Source organism: Siniperca chuatsi, linkage group LG3 (genome assembly GCF_020085105.1).
Source record: "Siniperca chuatsi isolate FFG_IHB_CAS linkage group LG3, ASM2008510v1, whole genome shotgun sequence".
Classification (NCBI taxonomy): Eukaryota; Metazoa; Chordata; class Actinopteri; order Centrarchiformes; family Sinipercidae; genus Siniperca; species Siniperca chuatsi.
This window is the reverse complement of record NC_058044.1, coordinates 28,692,564-28,710,856: the sequence shown is the minus strand read 5'-3', so window position 1 is coordinate 28,710,856 and position 18,293 is coordinate 28,692,564. Positions and strand designations below refer to the sequence as shown.

Sequence of the window (18,293 nt, the reverse complement as noted above, 5' to 3'; positions counted from 1 at the left end):
AACAGAAATGAATGTGACACAAGTGCATGTATTTCCCCATAATTCAAGTTTAATGTTTTCAAAAAAAAGTAAAAGGCGCCATATTCTCATTAATTCAAACATATACTTTTTACATAATTCCTCACATCAAGGTAAAGAGAAGATATGCAACGATGTCAGAAAAGGAAGCAGAGAGACAGACAAATGTGATGAACAGACAAGACAAACAGTTATAGCCCTCATTTGTCAATGAGATCTTGATGAAAAGTGTACACACTAAGAGTTAAAGTTAGAGAGGCAGGAGACGGCAGACCATGGAATTTTTCTGGTATTACTAACACTGAATTTAAATGTAAAGGAAACTAAAACATCTGATCTGAGTACACTTCTTTATGCCTATGGCTTCAATCAAGGTCCACTCTGCTTTCTAAGATATACACAATGAAAAGTGTTTGAAAGCAAAACAGCAAAACTGGAGTGTACAAGTGACGAAGAGTAAGAGGAAAGAGAGAAAAAAGGAAGTATAAGAGTAGTTAGGTCTGGGACTGATGTTACTTGTTTCATCATTAGTCGAACCATTAAATGGAAACCTCCTGAAGGAATAACCAGGGGAAGGAAAGTTAGTTGTGTGGTTGTAGGCATGCTTCAGAAAGTGAGAAGAGGCCGAGTAGAGAAACACACCTACCGTGAGGGGCAGAGGGAGTGTTTACACACATTTTACAGGCATATAATTTATCCCCACTGTTTCTAACATTCACTCTTTAACACCATCATACACACTCAATAGCCCACAATCTGAGGTCCTTTTTCTCAGTAAAACATTTCATCTTATTGCAGTTAATGACAGTTACCACAAGTTAACCCTTCACCTTTCATTAATAGTTAAAAACAAGCAGTTTCATGTATTAAAAACAACAACAGGCAGGGCCAGTATTTTCAGGAGTAAGGAGAAAGCCTCGGTCTTATCCGGGTTTCTCTCTTTTTGCTGTCCGCTGTAACCATGGCAACAGCATGCAATTACTCTTGGCGATCATTTCTGCCCTCTACAGGGGGGTCAGATCTATGCAAAGTCATCAATGCTTATCAACCAAATAAACTGTATTTTTAAAAAAACTGTTGCATGGATGTATTGCATTTAGAAATGTTCATTCAATTCACAATCGCTCATCTATTACAGCAGTGACCTTGAAAAAAGCAGGTACGTTTCTAAAGTGATGCTTACGAAGGCTAAAATGGTATTTATTGACACATGACTCTTAAAACAGCTATATCTTAATTGTTTTAATAATAGATCTGTAAACCTAATCACCACGTGAGCACGCAGTAACACACCACACTGCTTCACCCCATCAAGTACTCATCTCCAAAAAACAGTAACAAACTCCAAAACAACACTAGTACATGTACAGTATCAATATGTTGTCAACTGGCGCAAAGTAACATTCATCCCTAATGCACGCCGAAATCGACATCACTCTGGAAAATAAGTAGAGAATGATGGCAGTTGGCTGCCCAATTACAACACAACCCTCCAAATTCAGGCATTTCATTGGTTAGCGAGCACTAGCCAATCAGTAGCACATTCACAAATCAGTTACAAGGCATCTCCTTCGTGACTTGATTTTGACTCCAGTTCTTCAATCGTGTAGACGCTGGACAGGAAGCAAACCAACTGTGGTCATTCCAAAGAAAAGAAAACATGTCCAGGAGAAAATCTGGCGAGTTATTTTTGTTTCTCTCCTGACAGAATGGTAACAGAGACCAGAAATGATAATGTTGTTGCCACAGAATTTAGCTGTTTACTGGCTCAGTTTGCCTGTATGTCTGTCTGCACACAGCTTACAACAAAAACGTCATCTGCAATCAGCTCCCATGATCCTCCACATACATCTTAATGATAAATAGAAATATTTCACACAGTAGAAAGTCAAACTCGTGTTATTGCTTCTAGCGGATTACTTCGCTAAGACTCAGACCCAGGTCAAATATTCAAATGCTTTTAAAAGGTGTGATAAAGCCCTCGTGAGACGGACGGGTGGGGTTTCCCACATAAGACAACAAAGTGAATGACAGAAAGATCACACACCGCCACGGGAAAATATCCGAATGTTATTTTCCCGTCAACTGGCAACTTTGCTGACACCATCTGCATTGTCATGATTCAGTAAGCTCCACCCAGTCCGTAGCTCCATGCAGTTTGAAAAACTAATTATTTGCAGCTGATATTCGACCCAGGTCTATTTAAGAGTTTACCCCGCCCACCCACACTTGACCTATAAACAATTCACCAGATTGAAGAAACCCCTCTGGTAATATGGCAAACACTGTAAATTTTTGCATGTCGTCAAACACCCATGTGTGTGTTTGTGGTGGTGTTTGTAGCACATCCAGTTTTTCAGCGAACGCACTTGAATGAGGTATGCGTCGTCTCAGTACTGTGTATGTAGATGTAAATGCATATATGTAACAGTGCCTCCAGTGTCTTCATCCGGTCCCGTAGCTCCCAGGATGAGAATATTGCTTTTTTCAGCTTCCAGTGCCACAAATGCACCGCGATTCATCTCTCGAACGTTAACCTTTCCACCCTGCACGGGACACGACGCAAACAAACATTCTGCTCTGATTCAAACTGCTGCCCAGCAGAAATGCCAGACACAAAAAATATATGACCTTTGTGCAAAAATCAGCCCTTTAATTTGTACACAGTCTATTTTTTTCTTTTTGCCTCAGATTTTTTTTTTTTTTTCTTTGTCTTCTGTTTGTGCAAGCATGCTTCAGTTCCATAGAGACTGGCTGTGCAATAGGAACAGAGTACAAAGACGACGAGGAAGGGCAGGAGGAGAGTTAGCTTTGGTGTTGATGGTAAGGGCAGTGGAGGGGGGATTGTGGGGACTGAAGTCCTCAGCTTCCAGTTTCTACCTGGAGATCATCGAGCTGGACTGTGATTGACTGGAGGAGGTGGTGGCAGCGCTGAGCTGAGAGAAACCGCTGTGGCTTGATTCCAGGCTGGTCATTGAACCCCTGAGGTAAGAGACAGAGAACATGTGAGCGGACACAAACCTCACACTCTTCAGCTAACTTCACATGTATGCAACACCTGAGCAACCGCAGTCTGCCAGTGACTAACTGAATGCATTCTGTGTGCACGACTTGTGCTCATGATGCAGAACCATGCAGCCAGATCAAACCTACAGGAGGGAGATTAATTCACTCTGTGTGGCACACAACACTCAGGCTTTGCCAAAGGCCGCAACAAACAACAGTGTATCAGGTAGAAAAGGTTGATGTTTGAGAGGATATCAAAACATTCTTTGCTTGTTCTGATTAAGTATTTTCAAAAATACTAGGGGGATAAGGGTTCTTGCTGAAGTTCAGGGTGTTTTTCAGGGCACATGTAGATCCACTCTGTCACATGCAAACCAAAAAAAGCCTTTGGTGTTATGGCTTCCTTGTATGTTTGAAGGCTTAGCTGCCTGTGGCAAAGCATGAAGCATTTTGTTCTTTTTTTGTGTCTTGTTTACATTAATTTTACATGAAAAAGTAAAGAGTCTTGACGTGTTTTTACCAATGTAGTATGTAGGCTGCTTGGTGTTTGTTTGGATCAAAGAGTCAATATAAAGACATTGTGTCAATTTTGGCAATACTTCTATGAAGCCCATGTCTATAATGTATCATATATACTGTACCTACAGAATGCATGACAACACATGAAAATGTATTAGGATGATTGTATCAAGCATTAAAGGACATACAAATATAAATCATAATACTTCAGAAGGTCATGTAGGACAGTTTCTCACAATAACTCCCCTTTTTGCATTAAAAAGAGCACTAAAGAGTTTCCCTTCGGGGATCAATAAAGTATTTCTGATTCTGAAAAGGGCATTACGTTTTATGTGAGGGCAGTTTGAGAAGCTATGACCAAACTCTTCATTCATTACATTTAGAGAAAGCACTACGATGTTCATAAGGCCTTATCTTTAAAGCAAAATGGCAGGGCTCTACAGTTTCGCATATTACAGTGTGCAAATGTGAAAAACTATTTGGGCACACCGCTGCAAATGACTGAGTTCTGACACTCTTATTATCAAAGCTCAGTGTACAAAACATTCAGGTAGCAGCTTCTCATTATCGGCTGGCGCTGATCTTCGCTTTCGTGAAATGGAAAACTTCAGGTCATATGTCAGCTGTCGCTAACTAACGTTAATTCCATGACTAACTTGATGACTGGCCAAAATTAAACTTTGTTGTTGTCGTCAGGTTTGTGTGCTCTCTGCAAACACTGCATCTGTGGTAAGCCAAAGATTGTTTATGAGGTAAAGGAAGCATCACTCTGTAACACCAAGGTACAATCACGTGTGGACTGAGTGTTTTTGTAGATCCAACAACTCCAATAGAGTGAGTATCTTTTGGAAAATGAAGTGTGCCAAGGTCAGTAGGCTGCTTTTACAATGTGTAAATACATATTTAATCAGCACTGCACATCATCTGCTGCTATGTATAATCTTTATTTTATTATGTATACTGAGCATCTTTGTCGCAAGCCTTCTTTCAGGATGAATTAAGCTGCATCTTATCTCATTTTCAGGTTGGAGCTGCAGGTTGTAAACAGTAATTAGGCTGCCACTCAAAACTGTCTTCTAACCTACAGATTTCAACTGCATCTTTTGAGTTTTAGTTATTTATAATTTTAGTACTTTCATGTTTTTCCAATTTGAACACTAAACATAAATGGGTTCACTACGAACTTTGGAAGGATTCAGATTAAATAAGCAGATTTGATACCGGATTCAGATTGGATGGAATGCTAAAACCCTAACCCTAATTTCAAAAGCTTAACTCTATGGTGTTTGAAAAGGTCCTGTTCTTTGTTAGGTCCCAAGTACATCTTATCTTTCAAAATTCTTAACTAATATCCTAGTAAAGTCAGTTTGCCCCTGCGTCTTATGCACACTGTATGTTTAATGTTAAATGTTAAAAGAGATGCATTGATGTTATTAGCACTAGTGTCCCTAAAAATAAATGTAAGCATAGAGGCCTGAATGGGTAACGTGATTATGAGCTGTGATACATGACCTTGTAAAGTATTATTTGGGGCTGCAACTAATGACTCTTCCGATGCTTTTTTTTTTTAATTTTTGATCAATAAATTTATTTTTTTGTCTATAAAATGTTTGTACGAAACAGTGAAAGTTTCCAATATGACAAATTTGTCATGTGACTAACAGTACAAAATTCTAAAAAAAACACAAAATCTGAAATTATATAAAACAAACACCAGCAAACCATTACATTTGAGAAGCTGGAACGGGAAAATGTTTGGCATTTTTGCTTAATAAATGATTAATCAATTATGGCGTATATATCGACTAATAGTTTCAGTAGTAGTATTAGTTATTAGTTATAAGAGTTTTATTTAACAGCAATATATTTTTCTGACTTTTCTCAACTGTTTGCTTTTCTATTGGGAAATACTGGATACTTTTACCTATTAAGGGATTTAAAAAAAGAAGAAAAATGGGTTGAACTGTCCACACTAATGCAATATCCAGTGATGAGGGGTCACAAGTAGATATAGCTTCATTGTAAGGGGTCACAAGCAAAAAAAAAGTAGGGAACCACTGTCATATTGCATTATGAATGCTTGGCATGTGTCTATAGGTTTCTGTGCAGGTAACATTACAGACATGGCAAAAGAAAGGGTTACCTAAATTCCAGATTCTTAGTTCAGGTTGGTGCTTTGAACATTTATAAAATTTCTATCTGAACCAGATGTGTCAACTATTATTAAGACATCCTGTTAATCACTACTAGAATGAGTTAGATGGTGATCTCAAGTCTTTTATAAGCCAATGAAAAATGAAACAGCAGGTGCACTGAAAGCAAAGTGAGATTCAGTAAGCTGGTAGTTCAAATGGATGAGTGCAGAAAAACAAGTAGAAATGCAAGGAAATGTCTCTGTAAGTAGGTATACAAGTGCACATGTTGGTGTATGTTGTGTGGATGCACACTTCAATATACAGCAGTTGAGCGCCAGTGTGCTGAACATTGTTAGTCATGCAAGCAGGGTGACTGAAGCCAGCAAGTGGATAGTCAGACTGTAGTCTCAGTGCACGGATTATTTCTTCAGTGTGAACAAAGCAACAACATCCTGTTAGCCAACGCTAACAAAAGCCATAAGCAAGAACAGATGCAAACAAGCATCTCTTTGCTGCATTAGAAGCTTGACTGCCATGGAGGGGGCCGTTCAAATTAGCAGCAATGACAATGAGCTAGTGCTAAAGGAAAAGGGGCAAACACTGAGCCACTTACAGACTCTGCACATCACAGCAAGCCATTCTTCACAGGAAGAAGACAGAGCAGGAGCAGGAGGAGGAGGAGGGGGTTGTGAGTGATAGAACAGGAGCGGATTGGACAGAAAAAGATGGATTAAAAATGAGTCTCAGAGGGAGGGAAGGATCTTCATTTCAAAACTCTAGGCCTAGAAAACTCATGATGCTTTCAAGGCTTTTCATAGTTTCATTTTAGCAACATTACAGACTTAAATAATCCAAATATCAAATGTCATACGTGGCACTATGTGGTAGGTTGTAGATGGGGAAAACTGGAAGAAGACAGGAGTGAAAAATGAGCAATCATACAGGAATGATGTTTGAAATTAAAACTATCACAACATCATGGTAAAACAGCAAAAATATGGACACATACATACACTATAGCATGGACATAAATGTATGTCTTTGTCTTTCACTCACACACACACTCAGAGTTACTAACCTGAAGTCCTCAGAGCCCAACACCTCAGTGTAGTACATGACTTTGCACTTGTGCGAGGAGACCTGCAGGGTGGCCAGCACGTCGTCCACTCGGGGCAGGTTGGTGGCCGAGCAGGCTGGCATGTTGTGGAACTTCCACTGAAGGATATAGAAACCTGGCCACCGGGTAATATGGGAGCCCTGAGGAGAGGACAGATTGATAGTTAGAGACAACATCAAAGACTGACAAGCAAAAACAACCCATAAAATATTTTAAACAAACAAGTGTTGGGACCATTATGCATCAGTTCATGATCCTGGAACCTCACCTGCACGCTCTCGCCCTCCTTGCAGGTGAGCGGGGACTCCACCATGCTGTAATCTTGCCCCAGCGTCCATGACTTGTCAATAAGCTGGACATTGTTACCTCCCGGGGAGGTGATGCCGTGGGTTCCCAGGGGGTCTTTACGCGGAGGCTGGGGGGCCCGCTTGGAGTGGTATATGTTGAAAACCACGTCACCTTTGCACATGTCAAAGTCCCAGGTGATGACTGAGGAGGCGTCGATGATCTCAATCAGAAGCTGGTTGGGGAAGAGAGGAGGGAGGGAAGACAGACATGGGAAGATTGGTCAGAAATGTTTCAGGAGAGAAACACAAGAAGTAAATCAAAGTAAAGAGAAACATTTTCTCTCTCTCTCTTTAGCTCTTTAATACTTTCTTGGTTACAGGAATAATGCCAGAGCACTATGGCTGTGATCCTTGCACATTTTATTACAGTCATTCATAACAGTGGTGTACTTAAGGAATTGAAACTCATATTCTTGTATTGATTTTATGTTGCAAAATAAAGAACCCAACAGTAACAAAGAGCAGTGAGAGAGCATTTTGAACATCTGTTTGGTTATGAGCTCAGTAACTGTTTCCTGTTAAATTGTTTCCAGAGAGGTGATTATGGATGAAAATGCATCTCTCCCTTTGGTATAAATTATGTAACATCATTAACTGTATGTCCCTGCAGAGAGATTATGTTTCAAAGCCATGCCACATTTCTTCCACATCTGAATTCAAAAACCACAAAGAAGTCATGTACCACATACAACCACTAGATGGCACAACTTTCAACAAAACTTCCATCAGAGATATCATGCAGCTCTCTGTTGTCCTGCCCTACATATTCATTCAAAACATCACCACAGGCTTTCCATCTTTTCTTCTCACTTTGGTGCTCTATATTAAGCCTCACCTCGTGTGGAGCTCCCTTGAAGACGCTGGCGCTTTGGTAGATTGTCTCAGTCCACAGGCGAACATCTTCATTCTCGAGCTCCTCAGCTGTGCGGTACATCGACTTGGGAACCAGGCCGCCTTCTGGTACCTCACACTGTAGAGAAAAAGCATGCATGTGCACGCATGCGCATAGACAAACACACACAGAACTGGGTCAGTAAAAGAGATCTCAATGTGGGTGGTGTCATATCCGATAAAGTTCATATTCAGAATTCATCTGAATGAATGAAGTCATATTCTCAAATGATAATGTAAGAGCTTAAATCTTCAGACACTGACCATACACTCTCCTCCCAGAAAGTCAGGGATGATCTCCTTGTCTATGTAGTCTACCAGCCCTCCAGGACCCTGATAGTCATTGCCTGCATAGATGAGGAACTTCTTGCGGGTGTTTTCATCAATGAACGGACTCACCTAAGGACAGAGGCAGATGTACATAATTGGTTGCATCCTAGTTATTCCGTAGCAAAAATGTATGAATTTACAGCAACAAGAGCTTGTGATTGTTAACAGGAACGTTCTCAGTCTATTCCATGGTTATGTTTAAGGCCATAGTGCTGAAAATGAGGGTGGACCACACACTAGAAACACCTTTCAAATCTATATAAACTGGTGCTGTGAGAAGACTATGCCTGATTGTTGGAGCTAGTATCCCCTTCCTGGTTCTCACCAGTGTCCAGAGGACAGGGAAAACTCTGGGAGCTCTCAAGATAAGCAGCCGTCCCAGAGTCTCAGGGTAGTTGGCCTCCACGACCTCAATGATCCTCAGCAGCGCCTTGACTCCTGGTCGCCACAGGTGACGCATGTTCAGCCCCTCCAGATCTACCAGACACGTCCAACAGCTACAGAGGAGGAAGAGAGGATTAGTGTGGATAAATGCAGGCCACAAACATACACTCACAACTGGGCTACAGCCTCTTTCTGGCACTTAGCACCTGTCAACCTAAAGTGAAGCTTAAGTGGTGAAGGCAACGCCTGCTGGACCCCCCTCTTCCCCCCTCCACATCTTCCCTTTCCCTGTATCTGCTCTGGCTGAGGGCTGTGACGTGACAGCCATTCATAGTTCACATGCCTTCCTGCATGGCTCTTATCCCCGCCACCTCCTCCTGTTTGAGAGGACTGACAGATGTCAGACAGCATCTCTGTTTCCTCCCTCTCTCCATCGCCATCTGCATCCGTGACTCAGAAGAGCTTCTTGCATTCTTTCCATTTTGGGTGACATAATGCTCCTCTGGACATGCTGTGTGTGCACCTGTGTGCTGAACTCAATCAACTAGCTTGTATGCTGCTTGGTAGTCAAAAAAACCCCATCATCAAATATCATGTTTTCCACTTAATCCTGCGTTACTATTAAACTACGACCACATTTAAAGATTTGACTATGCTTTTACTGAGAACTTAGCATTGATCTAGGCCTGCAACTGACGATTATTTTCAGAAATCGATTATTAAGTAGATTATTGTTTTGATGAATCGTTGTTGATTAAGTGTCAGGGCATCAGGATGGTGAACTCTGACCTCTGTATATTCTTGGATTCTAGCACACTGTGTTCTGTGAATTTGCTAATTTTTACTCTTATTCTAATTAGTATTCTTTATTGCATTCTAGCCATTTTAGCACAGCCTCAATAGTATGCCACTCTACATGTCACTGCATTTAAGTAAATGTCAGAAAATAGTGAAAAATGCCCATCACTAATTCAGCTCTACATTGATCTGTACTGACAGTTTACCTGATGGGTCGACCAAACACCTTGGTGTTCTCCTCACAGCGTCTCAGACCCTCCTCATTAATAGACAGCACCTAAAATGACATAACATGAACTCAGTGGTCTATTGCAATCTTACATTTCAAGCATTTGGCTCTCACACCTGTAACCCGAGCGACTTACAGTGAGTGCAACATTATAAATAAGCAGACTATTTATACATGTACTGTCCTGTATACATCCTGATGTTAATACACTTGTCAAGACATGCCAGTATAGATTAATTCCCTAACCTGTAAACCAACCAGCTGTCTGACCTACATACCTACTCAACCTATACTGATACACGCAAGCTTGAAGTGTGTTGCGACTTGTGTTACATACATGTCTGAGCAGAGACTCCTCTCCGAGAGCACGGACCAGCCCTTTGGTGTCCATCTGGCCCAACCTCAGGATGTACAAAGGACGACCATCTAGAGAAATAAAACGAATATTTACATGATCTACCACACTATTTACATTCTACAAGGCTTCATGTTACATGGAAAGGTCTGCATAGTCTGTTCTTCTGTTGTGTAAGACAATAAGTGACTGTACACTGAGAAATGCTTTCATGTTTTGTCCCTGTTGATCCCATACAAATACTTGTGGAAAGATTGAAACGAGAAGATTAAGATTTGATTTATATTGTCAACGGTCATCCTCTGTTCTAAACAAGGAATTCACAGCATGCACCAAAATGAAGAATTTGACTGTTTGTGTGAGTGTGTAAGCTATTTGGGTAACCAAATAGTGCTGACAAACTAGCCTCATGTTTAATTCACTTGCATGACCGAAGGCTGTGGGTTGCTAAGAATGACTTTAGTTCATGTGGTGTGTGTAACTTGAGTCTGTAAGAAACAGGAGAACTGAGATCTTCCTCTAGTCAACAGAGTAAGTATAGCCGGCTCTGACACGGCCTACATAAATCCTAAGAGTAACTTGTGTTTGCGTATGCATGCACACGTGAGATTGTAGCATGTTTAAATGTTCAACTGTCTTTGTGTATGGCTGTAGATGTGAGCATTTTTTGTTTTTCCTTAAATGGAATGCACACACTGGTTCCCTCTGTCAGGGCGTACCTCTGTCATGGTGGTGCCAACCACCGGTGTAGTAGTCCTGGAGGACCTGTGGTGAGCTCCAGGTCTCCAGCAGGTAGTCCACCTGGTGCTGCTTCCTCCAGGTCAGTGACTGGCAAAGGATCTCCCGCGCCTTGTCCATGTTGAAGTCCCTGGCACGCAAGAAACGCAGTATATGCTCGTCCTTAGGGATCTGGATAGTAAGGGGAGAACGTTTAGCTGTATTTGATTTGTGAACAAATTCATGAAAATATAAAAAAAGAACAAGATCTTTCATAACTTTCACAACACTGCCAATGTCACTGTCAATTGGTTAATTTAAATAGAACATTGGTTTTGCAGCAAAACGGCAGGTCAGTTAGCCATATTAGCATGAAAAAAGTAGCTCGTAGCTGTCAGACTAAAATATGATTCAAAATCTACTACAACCTAACCTCAGCAGATGTCCGTAATAATGTTTAAATTTGGAGGTGGAGAGTAAGTCTTCTAAAAATTGCTATTCTGTTTGACTCCTTTATTACAAAAACTGCACAACAGAACACTACCTTTCCCTTGTGCGTCTCCTGCAGCCATTTGCGAAGTCTGATCAGGCAGCTCTCCTGCAGGGGGGTCAGGTCGCCTAGGTAACGTTTGATATAGTCTGCATCCAACTTATCTGTAACACAAAAGCATAAGACCTCCAATAAACATAATTCAGTCAAAGACAAGGTCGATTAACTTTAGTGTAAATTATTATGTGGTATACATCTTTAATGAAACCAAAACCCCATAATGTGTTGTCATTTCTGTGTCAATTCATGAATTATTTTCTCATTTTGCTTTCAAATGTGCATGCCCTCCATAATTGATGAGGCCTTGCTTTCATTGCTTTTGCTGTAAGACTCATCCTTTTTCTACTCTGTATTTCTAACAGTGCTACTTTAGTGTTAGTACAAAGATTTTCACTATTATAAATTAAATATACAAAAAGTGAGCTCTTATTTATCAATCGTCTGTAGGAACAGACCTTCAGGTGTACCAGCCAGGATCTCTGTTAGGCTGTCTGCCTGAAGGGTGCTGCTGTCCTGCTTGGCGTCCTGAGAGGTGCTGTCCTTGGTGTCGGTGGGCAGCGGGATAGAAACGGCAGGCGTGACCTCAAGTTCGGGAAGAACAAGTGGGCTGGTGGAGAGACTGATTGGCCTAGGGAGAGGCAGGGGAAGGGAGGAGGGAGTCCAGCGCGGCACATGGGTGATCCCTTCATCTTCGAGCTCCTTCAGGTAGAACTCTATGATTTCTTTTCCCTGTGAGGAAGACAAGTGAAGAAAAGATTTATGGAAAAATAGCAGAAGAGGTTGTGAATTGAAGGAAATGAGATTTAAGAGAGGAATCTGGAATGCAGACCAACAACACTGATGATCCTCTATCTTCATATGTACTATATTCAAACCAAGAAAGACTAAAGCTCTGCATATTCATTTAGTATTTCCAACTCAAGTGTCAGGTAATGGGAACAGAGGGAGAAAATAAAAGGATTGCATTCAACATTGCCCACATCCATCCTAAATGAAGGCAGATGACTCACTAGGTCCACAGTAGAAGACCCCTTTCCACTCCAAGAGATTATATAAGATTATGTATGCATTTACAGCATGAGACAGACTGACTGACTCATGCTCCAGAAACCTCGTGACACCAAACTTCATATAATAGAGACACACACACACCTTTTTGATACTGCTGGCATACTGCTTCATGGCAATCTTTTCCACAGTGCTCTCAAAGCCAAAGAAGGACTTGATGTCCAGGCTGGCGGTCTGCTCAAAACACGTCCAGTCCTCATTTTCCGGGTGAACCTGTACCAACACAAATAAACATGTACCGTATAATATAATGTCTACACATGCAGAAACAAGATGACCAGGTTACTATGGTAACCACACACCCAGCTTCACTAGATGACGTGCGCAGAGAGCAATTTTCACACTGTGCACTGTGAGTGGGAGTGTGTGTGTCAGTCTGTCCATATAAAATTAGCCAGCCCTTTACAAATGAACAGTTTGGAGCTAAAAAAAGGACAGCAGGCAAACATACAAGGACACACATGTTTCTGGTGTGTGGTGTAAAGGTTATGAGAGTCTCATTTAGACAAAACTGAAGAAAATCATCAGAATCAGCTGGTCAGTATCAGATACATATGTCAGATACATATTTAATCAACATTTTAGGTAAATATTAAAGTATCGGACTCCATATCTGCTGATACCCAATATTAAAAGCACTCGCTCAGGATTGAGGCCAAAAAACTTGAACAGGACATCCTTAATATTTTAACAAATAATCTAAATCCATTCCGATTCAGGCTACAACATCATTAAAACTGGAAAAAAGTTGAGTGTTTAATGCTTTCTGAAGGCAGTGTGCTGGTAGCTTCATTACCCTTGGCTACCAAAATATTTCAACTTTACCCTAGTCCATTAGCTCTGTCTAATTGAGCTGTCTATCCCGGTTACTGTTAGCACAGTGTGCTAAAGCACACACTAAAAACCTCTGTAGCCTTGGACCTAAAAGAGCCTTGGAGGCTAATACGATGTGCTTGACCTCATTAACTCAGCGCACATCCATTCATGAATAGGCAGATCTGAAGTCAGAGTTAAGCATGCAGCGCACAGAGGTGGGCCAGAAAGAAAAGGGAAGTCATGCTGGTTTCAGATCAGTACTTGAGAACGTTTGGCCAGAATGTGAGTGGACTGAATGATTCACACAGAGCGATGGGCTGAGATAGCTAGCAACATGCTTAGGGCTAGTCTAAACATGGCTTTCTCTGCAGGGTATCAGGGGGAGATTAGAGGAGGCACAAACATTAACATGGGTGTGCTGGCGGCAGCTTGCCATTCAGCAGCTTTACAGAGTGTGTGCGTTCTCATTTGTCTGTGAGAATATAAAATGTGTGGTGCTGTATAACTCAATGGGTTGAGCATGTTATAAAAACTGCCAGGGTCAGGGTTTGATTTTCCCTCTGGGACCACCTGTACTACAAATATACACAATTGTGTGTTATAAGCTGCTTTTGGATAACAGCCTGCACTAAACAGCACAGGGGTGTGTATTCTACTGACCGAATAGCAGCAGGTCTCATGGATGATGACCCTGTTGGAGAAGGTCTCATTATGGGACTCGATGTGAAGTGTTCTCTCTTTACGGTTCAGCGTGTTTTTCTGGATGAAGTAGACATAGTCCACACCTGCAATCTGCAAAACAACACATACAACAACTCAAGACACTAAACTTACATACACCAAAATTAAACTGTACATAGAACTATAGAAAATTATTATATTGTTATATTATTATATTATTATTATTATTATTATTATTATTATTATTATTATTATATTGTTTATATAAGAAAACACAAACTTGACAATGAAAAATTATCTGATGTGCAACATACCCTTTTGAGCAGGCGCGGGGCGTCAACATCCAGGGCACAGCGGCGCTCAACCCTGTGGGTGGAACCGTCCTCGCTGGTCTCCTCTTCCACCACGTCACTTGCCACAAACATGGGGATAAGGTGGCAGGTGGGGAACCGGCGCTCATAGGCCTGAAAGAGGAAGGGGGACCAGAATTGTCAGCTAGCACGTTGGTTTGGTCAATCTTGGTAGATATCTTTCAGGTTTCAAGTTTCATTCTAGCGAATGAAGTACGAGGAAAAGAATAGAGGCTTCAATAGCTCCAGTATCATCTCTCTACATGCTGTGCAGAGGGCAGACAATAAAAAAATCTGAAGGCAAAAAAACAAACCCAAAAAAAATTAAAAAAAATCATATGGCTGCTCATGTCCTATTTTGGTGTTAAAACTACACTTTCAAATTGGAATTTAAAGAGTTTTTGCAGGGAGTTTTAAACCGCTTCCTAAACATGGTATTTTTGTGTAGGGTTCTGACATTTCCAGCATTTGGGAAATATTTTATTTAGAAAGGCTATGCTGAGGTTTATTTCAATAAATATGATTGAAAGACTCAGGATAAATTCCGCTGAAAGAATACCACACAGCTACAATGGGGTCATGTAATGCCAGCTTATATAAAATTCATTAGAAAAGGGTCACATATTCTTTAAGAATGCAAGTATTGTGATAAGAGGGACTGAAGAATCTGAATTGGTGGGCAGAGAATAGCTCTATGCAGCAAACAAGTGAGAGTCCAAACAAAAGCTCCTTCAACTTTGCACCATTCCAAACTTCTCGCGCCAGCTAAGCCACAGCAGAGAATAGCCCAGATTTAACTAAAGCACTTTAATTGCTTTACAAAAAAAATGGCTCAATTCAAAATAAAGCCGCCGAGCCCAAGGGCAACACCATGTCTCCAAATTATGTGTTCTCATAAATGCAAAACACTGGCAAACTCAGCTCTTGTGTAGAGGCCAGCCAGCTGTTATGCAACCTTGGATGGCACAACGTGCAGCAGCAGCACCCATTTCTTCCTTTTCTTTATCTGATTGGCTGCAGAACTGGCAAGTCTAAACACCTGACTAGACTGGTAAGACAACAGTAAACTGATTTTCATGATAGTGTGTGCTGGAGATGGGCAGCGTTAGTCACAACACCGAGCTGGTGAGACTCTTATGTCATTTCCACATTTCTGACAGCTTGTGAAACTCCATCCTGAAACTTAAATCTCCAGCATATGAATGAATGCATTTATCTATGAGTAAATTAACAAAAGGCTGAATGATGGAGATTTTTTTTTAAAAAAGGGACCAAGGAAGCAAAAACAGACATTAAGAAAGACAAGGGAAACTACCAAGATGTGGGGAATGTGGCAGTGCAATCCTATGAGTTGCAAATCTACCACTTCATCAACAGGGACGTAGACTGGAAACATACATTATGCCTGAAAGTCAAGGGCAGGGACAGACTGTGCGAGATCAACTGAAAGAGCGAGTGCTGCTCACAAGACGTTTGGGGTCGGCCCAGTTACTGTCAGCTGAGTATCACTGATAAAGGAGCTGTGTTCTATGGAGCATAAGACAACCCATGTGTCTTTGAGTTCCTGTGAAAACCATGAGAACAGAAATTACTGTGATCTTAAAATTCAACAAAGCTGAACAGAAAGTTAGATTTTAACCAGAGCCACTTGTAACGATTGGTCTATTTGCATATCACTGTCAATATACATTTTTCATCTTTAAGGCTAGTTCGATTATTTAAGGAAACAATCACAAGAGTAGGTTTAGACTGGTTAGTATGTTGATCAGCACCAGCAGCCATTGTTCTGTGTCTGAGTGGGCAGTCAGTAGGGTTCAGCAGCTCTAGCATACTGCTGCCAGGGCCACTAAGCCACTCAGCGGCCCACTGTCCATCGACTGAGTGAATGCTGAGCTCTGTTTTTCTGCCCTGATGCTCTGGAACACTGGACACAGGCTTTGTACTGCCATCAGCACAACAGCACTGACTGTAAACATCAGTTTCACCCATTAAAAACAACCATACGTCAAGAACAAACTCAACCACAAATGCCATGTGCCGTCAAAAACACCACTACTTTTCACTCAAATTATAGGCTTACTTACTGTACAAAAACATAGGGTTTACTTTACATGAAGCAGTAAACCACTAAGAGGAACAAAAAAAAAAAAAAAAAAGCCTTGTTCTGCTTCATGATAAAAGACAAAATTAAAACAAACAGCACAACTTTTAGCTGCCCCTTGTTCGCTTAAAAACAGCCCGACAGTTTCAGTGTTTAAAAACAGGAAGGCCATGATACCAGGTTATTCCTCAAAAAGGGAATTTAAAAAGGACCTGCTGCTAGGCTCTGCTGTTGATTTTTCAAAATGCACAGAGACCCAATCAGGTCACATCTGATCATCTGACTGACTTTTGTACTAAATATGATACTAATAATGACAGTACATTGCTATAATTTAAAAAATTATAAGTAAACACACTACTCTGTTCTAATCTTGTCGCTTCGATCTCTGGTCCTGTTTACACCTGGCATTAACATGCGTCTTGGGTGATTTGCTCCAATTACATCAGTTCACACCTGGCATTGGAATGCGTCCCCACATGCGTCTCGAGTGACCACTTGGAATCGGATCTCACTTCCCTGTTCTATATGCAAATAAACACGTAAAATCATTTCTGTTTGTAAAGACCAAATGCGTTTTTGTTTTTAACCTGCATGTGATGAATTTACTGTTTATCAGACCACAAATGAGACAAGAATAAGGTTGGAAAATCGATAGACGCCGCCGGAGCGGAGTGATTCTGGGGACCGGCCATACCGATTACTGTACAGAAACAGCAACTTTTAAATTTTCTTCACTGATTTTGGTGAAACTGGATCATATTTTATGGGGAAAATATTTTCTGGTTTTCCCTCTGATGTCCTCCGGCTGCTCTGCCTCAGCAGCTAGCGTGTAACAAGGACTCCCATTATTAGCCGTGCATCTAGCGGTCCTATTAGCTTTAAATCTTAAATAAAGCTGTATTAGCTTTATTAAACCTCCTCCTCCCGGCGGTCCAAAGTGCCTGTGCTAGTGGCGTAAACACTAGGGGGGATTTTTGTCTTTTTTCTTTGCTAATTTAAGGGTCTGCCTCCGTAGAACAAGTGAGAGCCACTGCTCAGCGACAGACTCGTTCAGCGAGCTAACGCAGTAGTACAAAAAGACCAGCAACAGCGGAGAGAGGCATCAGCGCGTAGAGCCAGAGTTGTCCGTGTAACGCTTATCAGTTCAATTTTCAGTTAAAAAAAAAAAGTGTGCATATATGCATCTTGCAGATGAGTCGCGTTAATTTCTAAGGACGTGCACAACTGACGCTCCAAACGGATGAAGGATACGCGAGGCAGCCATCATGCGTATGCGTAGTTAAAAGCAAGTATATCTCCGTCTTAACAAAGTGAGTGGTGAGTTTTATTTTGTTTCTGTCGAGTTTGAATCAAGTGTGTTTTACAATGATCAGTGAGGTAAAATTACTGTTTCTGTAGATGGAGTCTGGTGGCTTTGAGGAGAGCATATAACAGTGTAAGAATATTTCCTTTGACATTTTGAGAGTTTATTTTGTTTATTAACATAAACAAAACGTACTGAACTCGCCACCTGCACACATCTCAGCTGAAACTATTTTTTAAATAGGCCTACATTTTCCATTTTGGACAAGCAAGTCTGGGGCAAGTGGCAGAAAAAGCTTAATGTCGAGCCCTGAGGTCGTGTCTCAAATTTCTTGGCTCTTTGACTATTTCATCTACATGGTAAATGCAAACTTTTGAAAGCACTTCCTGCACAGTTTACATAAGAACTTGTTTTAGTCAACAAGCCTCGACACTACAGTTTATCCAGGATGTGTCAACTCACCTCTAACAGGATCTAGTCTGCATTCATCTCATTTGATGATCTATAAAACCCTCCTTCAGTCACACGTCATGTTATGGAGTGTTCTCAAGGCCTGACTCACAACACATAGCTAA

The 18,293-nt window shown here is 41.1% G+C and overlaps 1 protein-coding gene across 3 annotated transcripts in view; it reads right to left on the bottom strand.

The window, feature by feature from the left end:
- Window positions 1–27: 27 nt before the first annotated feature.
- The window catches only part of si:dkey-237i9.1 (SEC14-like protein 1), a 38,451-nt gene continuing 20,185 nt past the window's right edge, over window positions 28–18,293 (bottom strand). For 2 of the 3 annotated variants that reach the window (XM_044188744.1, XM_044188751.1), the window contains 15 exons: window positions 14,276–14,425; window positions 13,941–14,072; window positions 12,549–12,677; window positions 11,852–12,125; window positions 11,391–11,500; window positions 10,849–11,038; window positions 10,112–10,200; window positions 9,752–9,822; window positions 8,689–8,860; window positions 8,298–8,432; window positions 7,978–8,112; window positions 7,064–7,315; window positions 6,757–6,935; window positions 6,292–6,318; window positions 28–3,000 (listed from right to left, as the gene is read on the bottom strand). In XM_044188744.1, the coding sequence (XP_044044679.1) occupies window positions 2,895–3,000; window positions 6,292–6,318; window positions 6,757–6,935; window positions 7,064–7,315; window positions 7,978–8,112; window positions 8,298–8,432; window positions 8,689–8,860; window positions 9,752–9,822; window positions 10,112–10,200; window positions 10,849–11,038; window positions 11,391–11,500; window positions 11,852–12,125; window positions 12,549–12,677; window positions 13,941–14,072; window positions 14,276–14,425 (2,151 nt within the window). In that variant the 3' untranslated portion in view covers window positions 28–2,894. The remainder of the gene's footprint in view (window positions 3,001–6,291; window positions 6,319–6,756; window positions 6,936–7,063; window positions 7,316–7,977; window positions 8,113–8,297; window positions 8,433–8,688; window positions 8,861–9,751; window positions 9,823–10,111; window positions 10,201–10,848; window positions 11,039–11,390; window positions 11,501–11,851; window positions 12,126–12,548; window positions 12,678–13,940; window positions 14,073–14,275; window positions 14,426–18,293) is intronic. The other variant, XM_044188750.1, reaches the window with a different exon arrangement.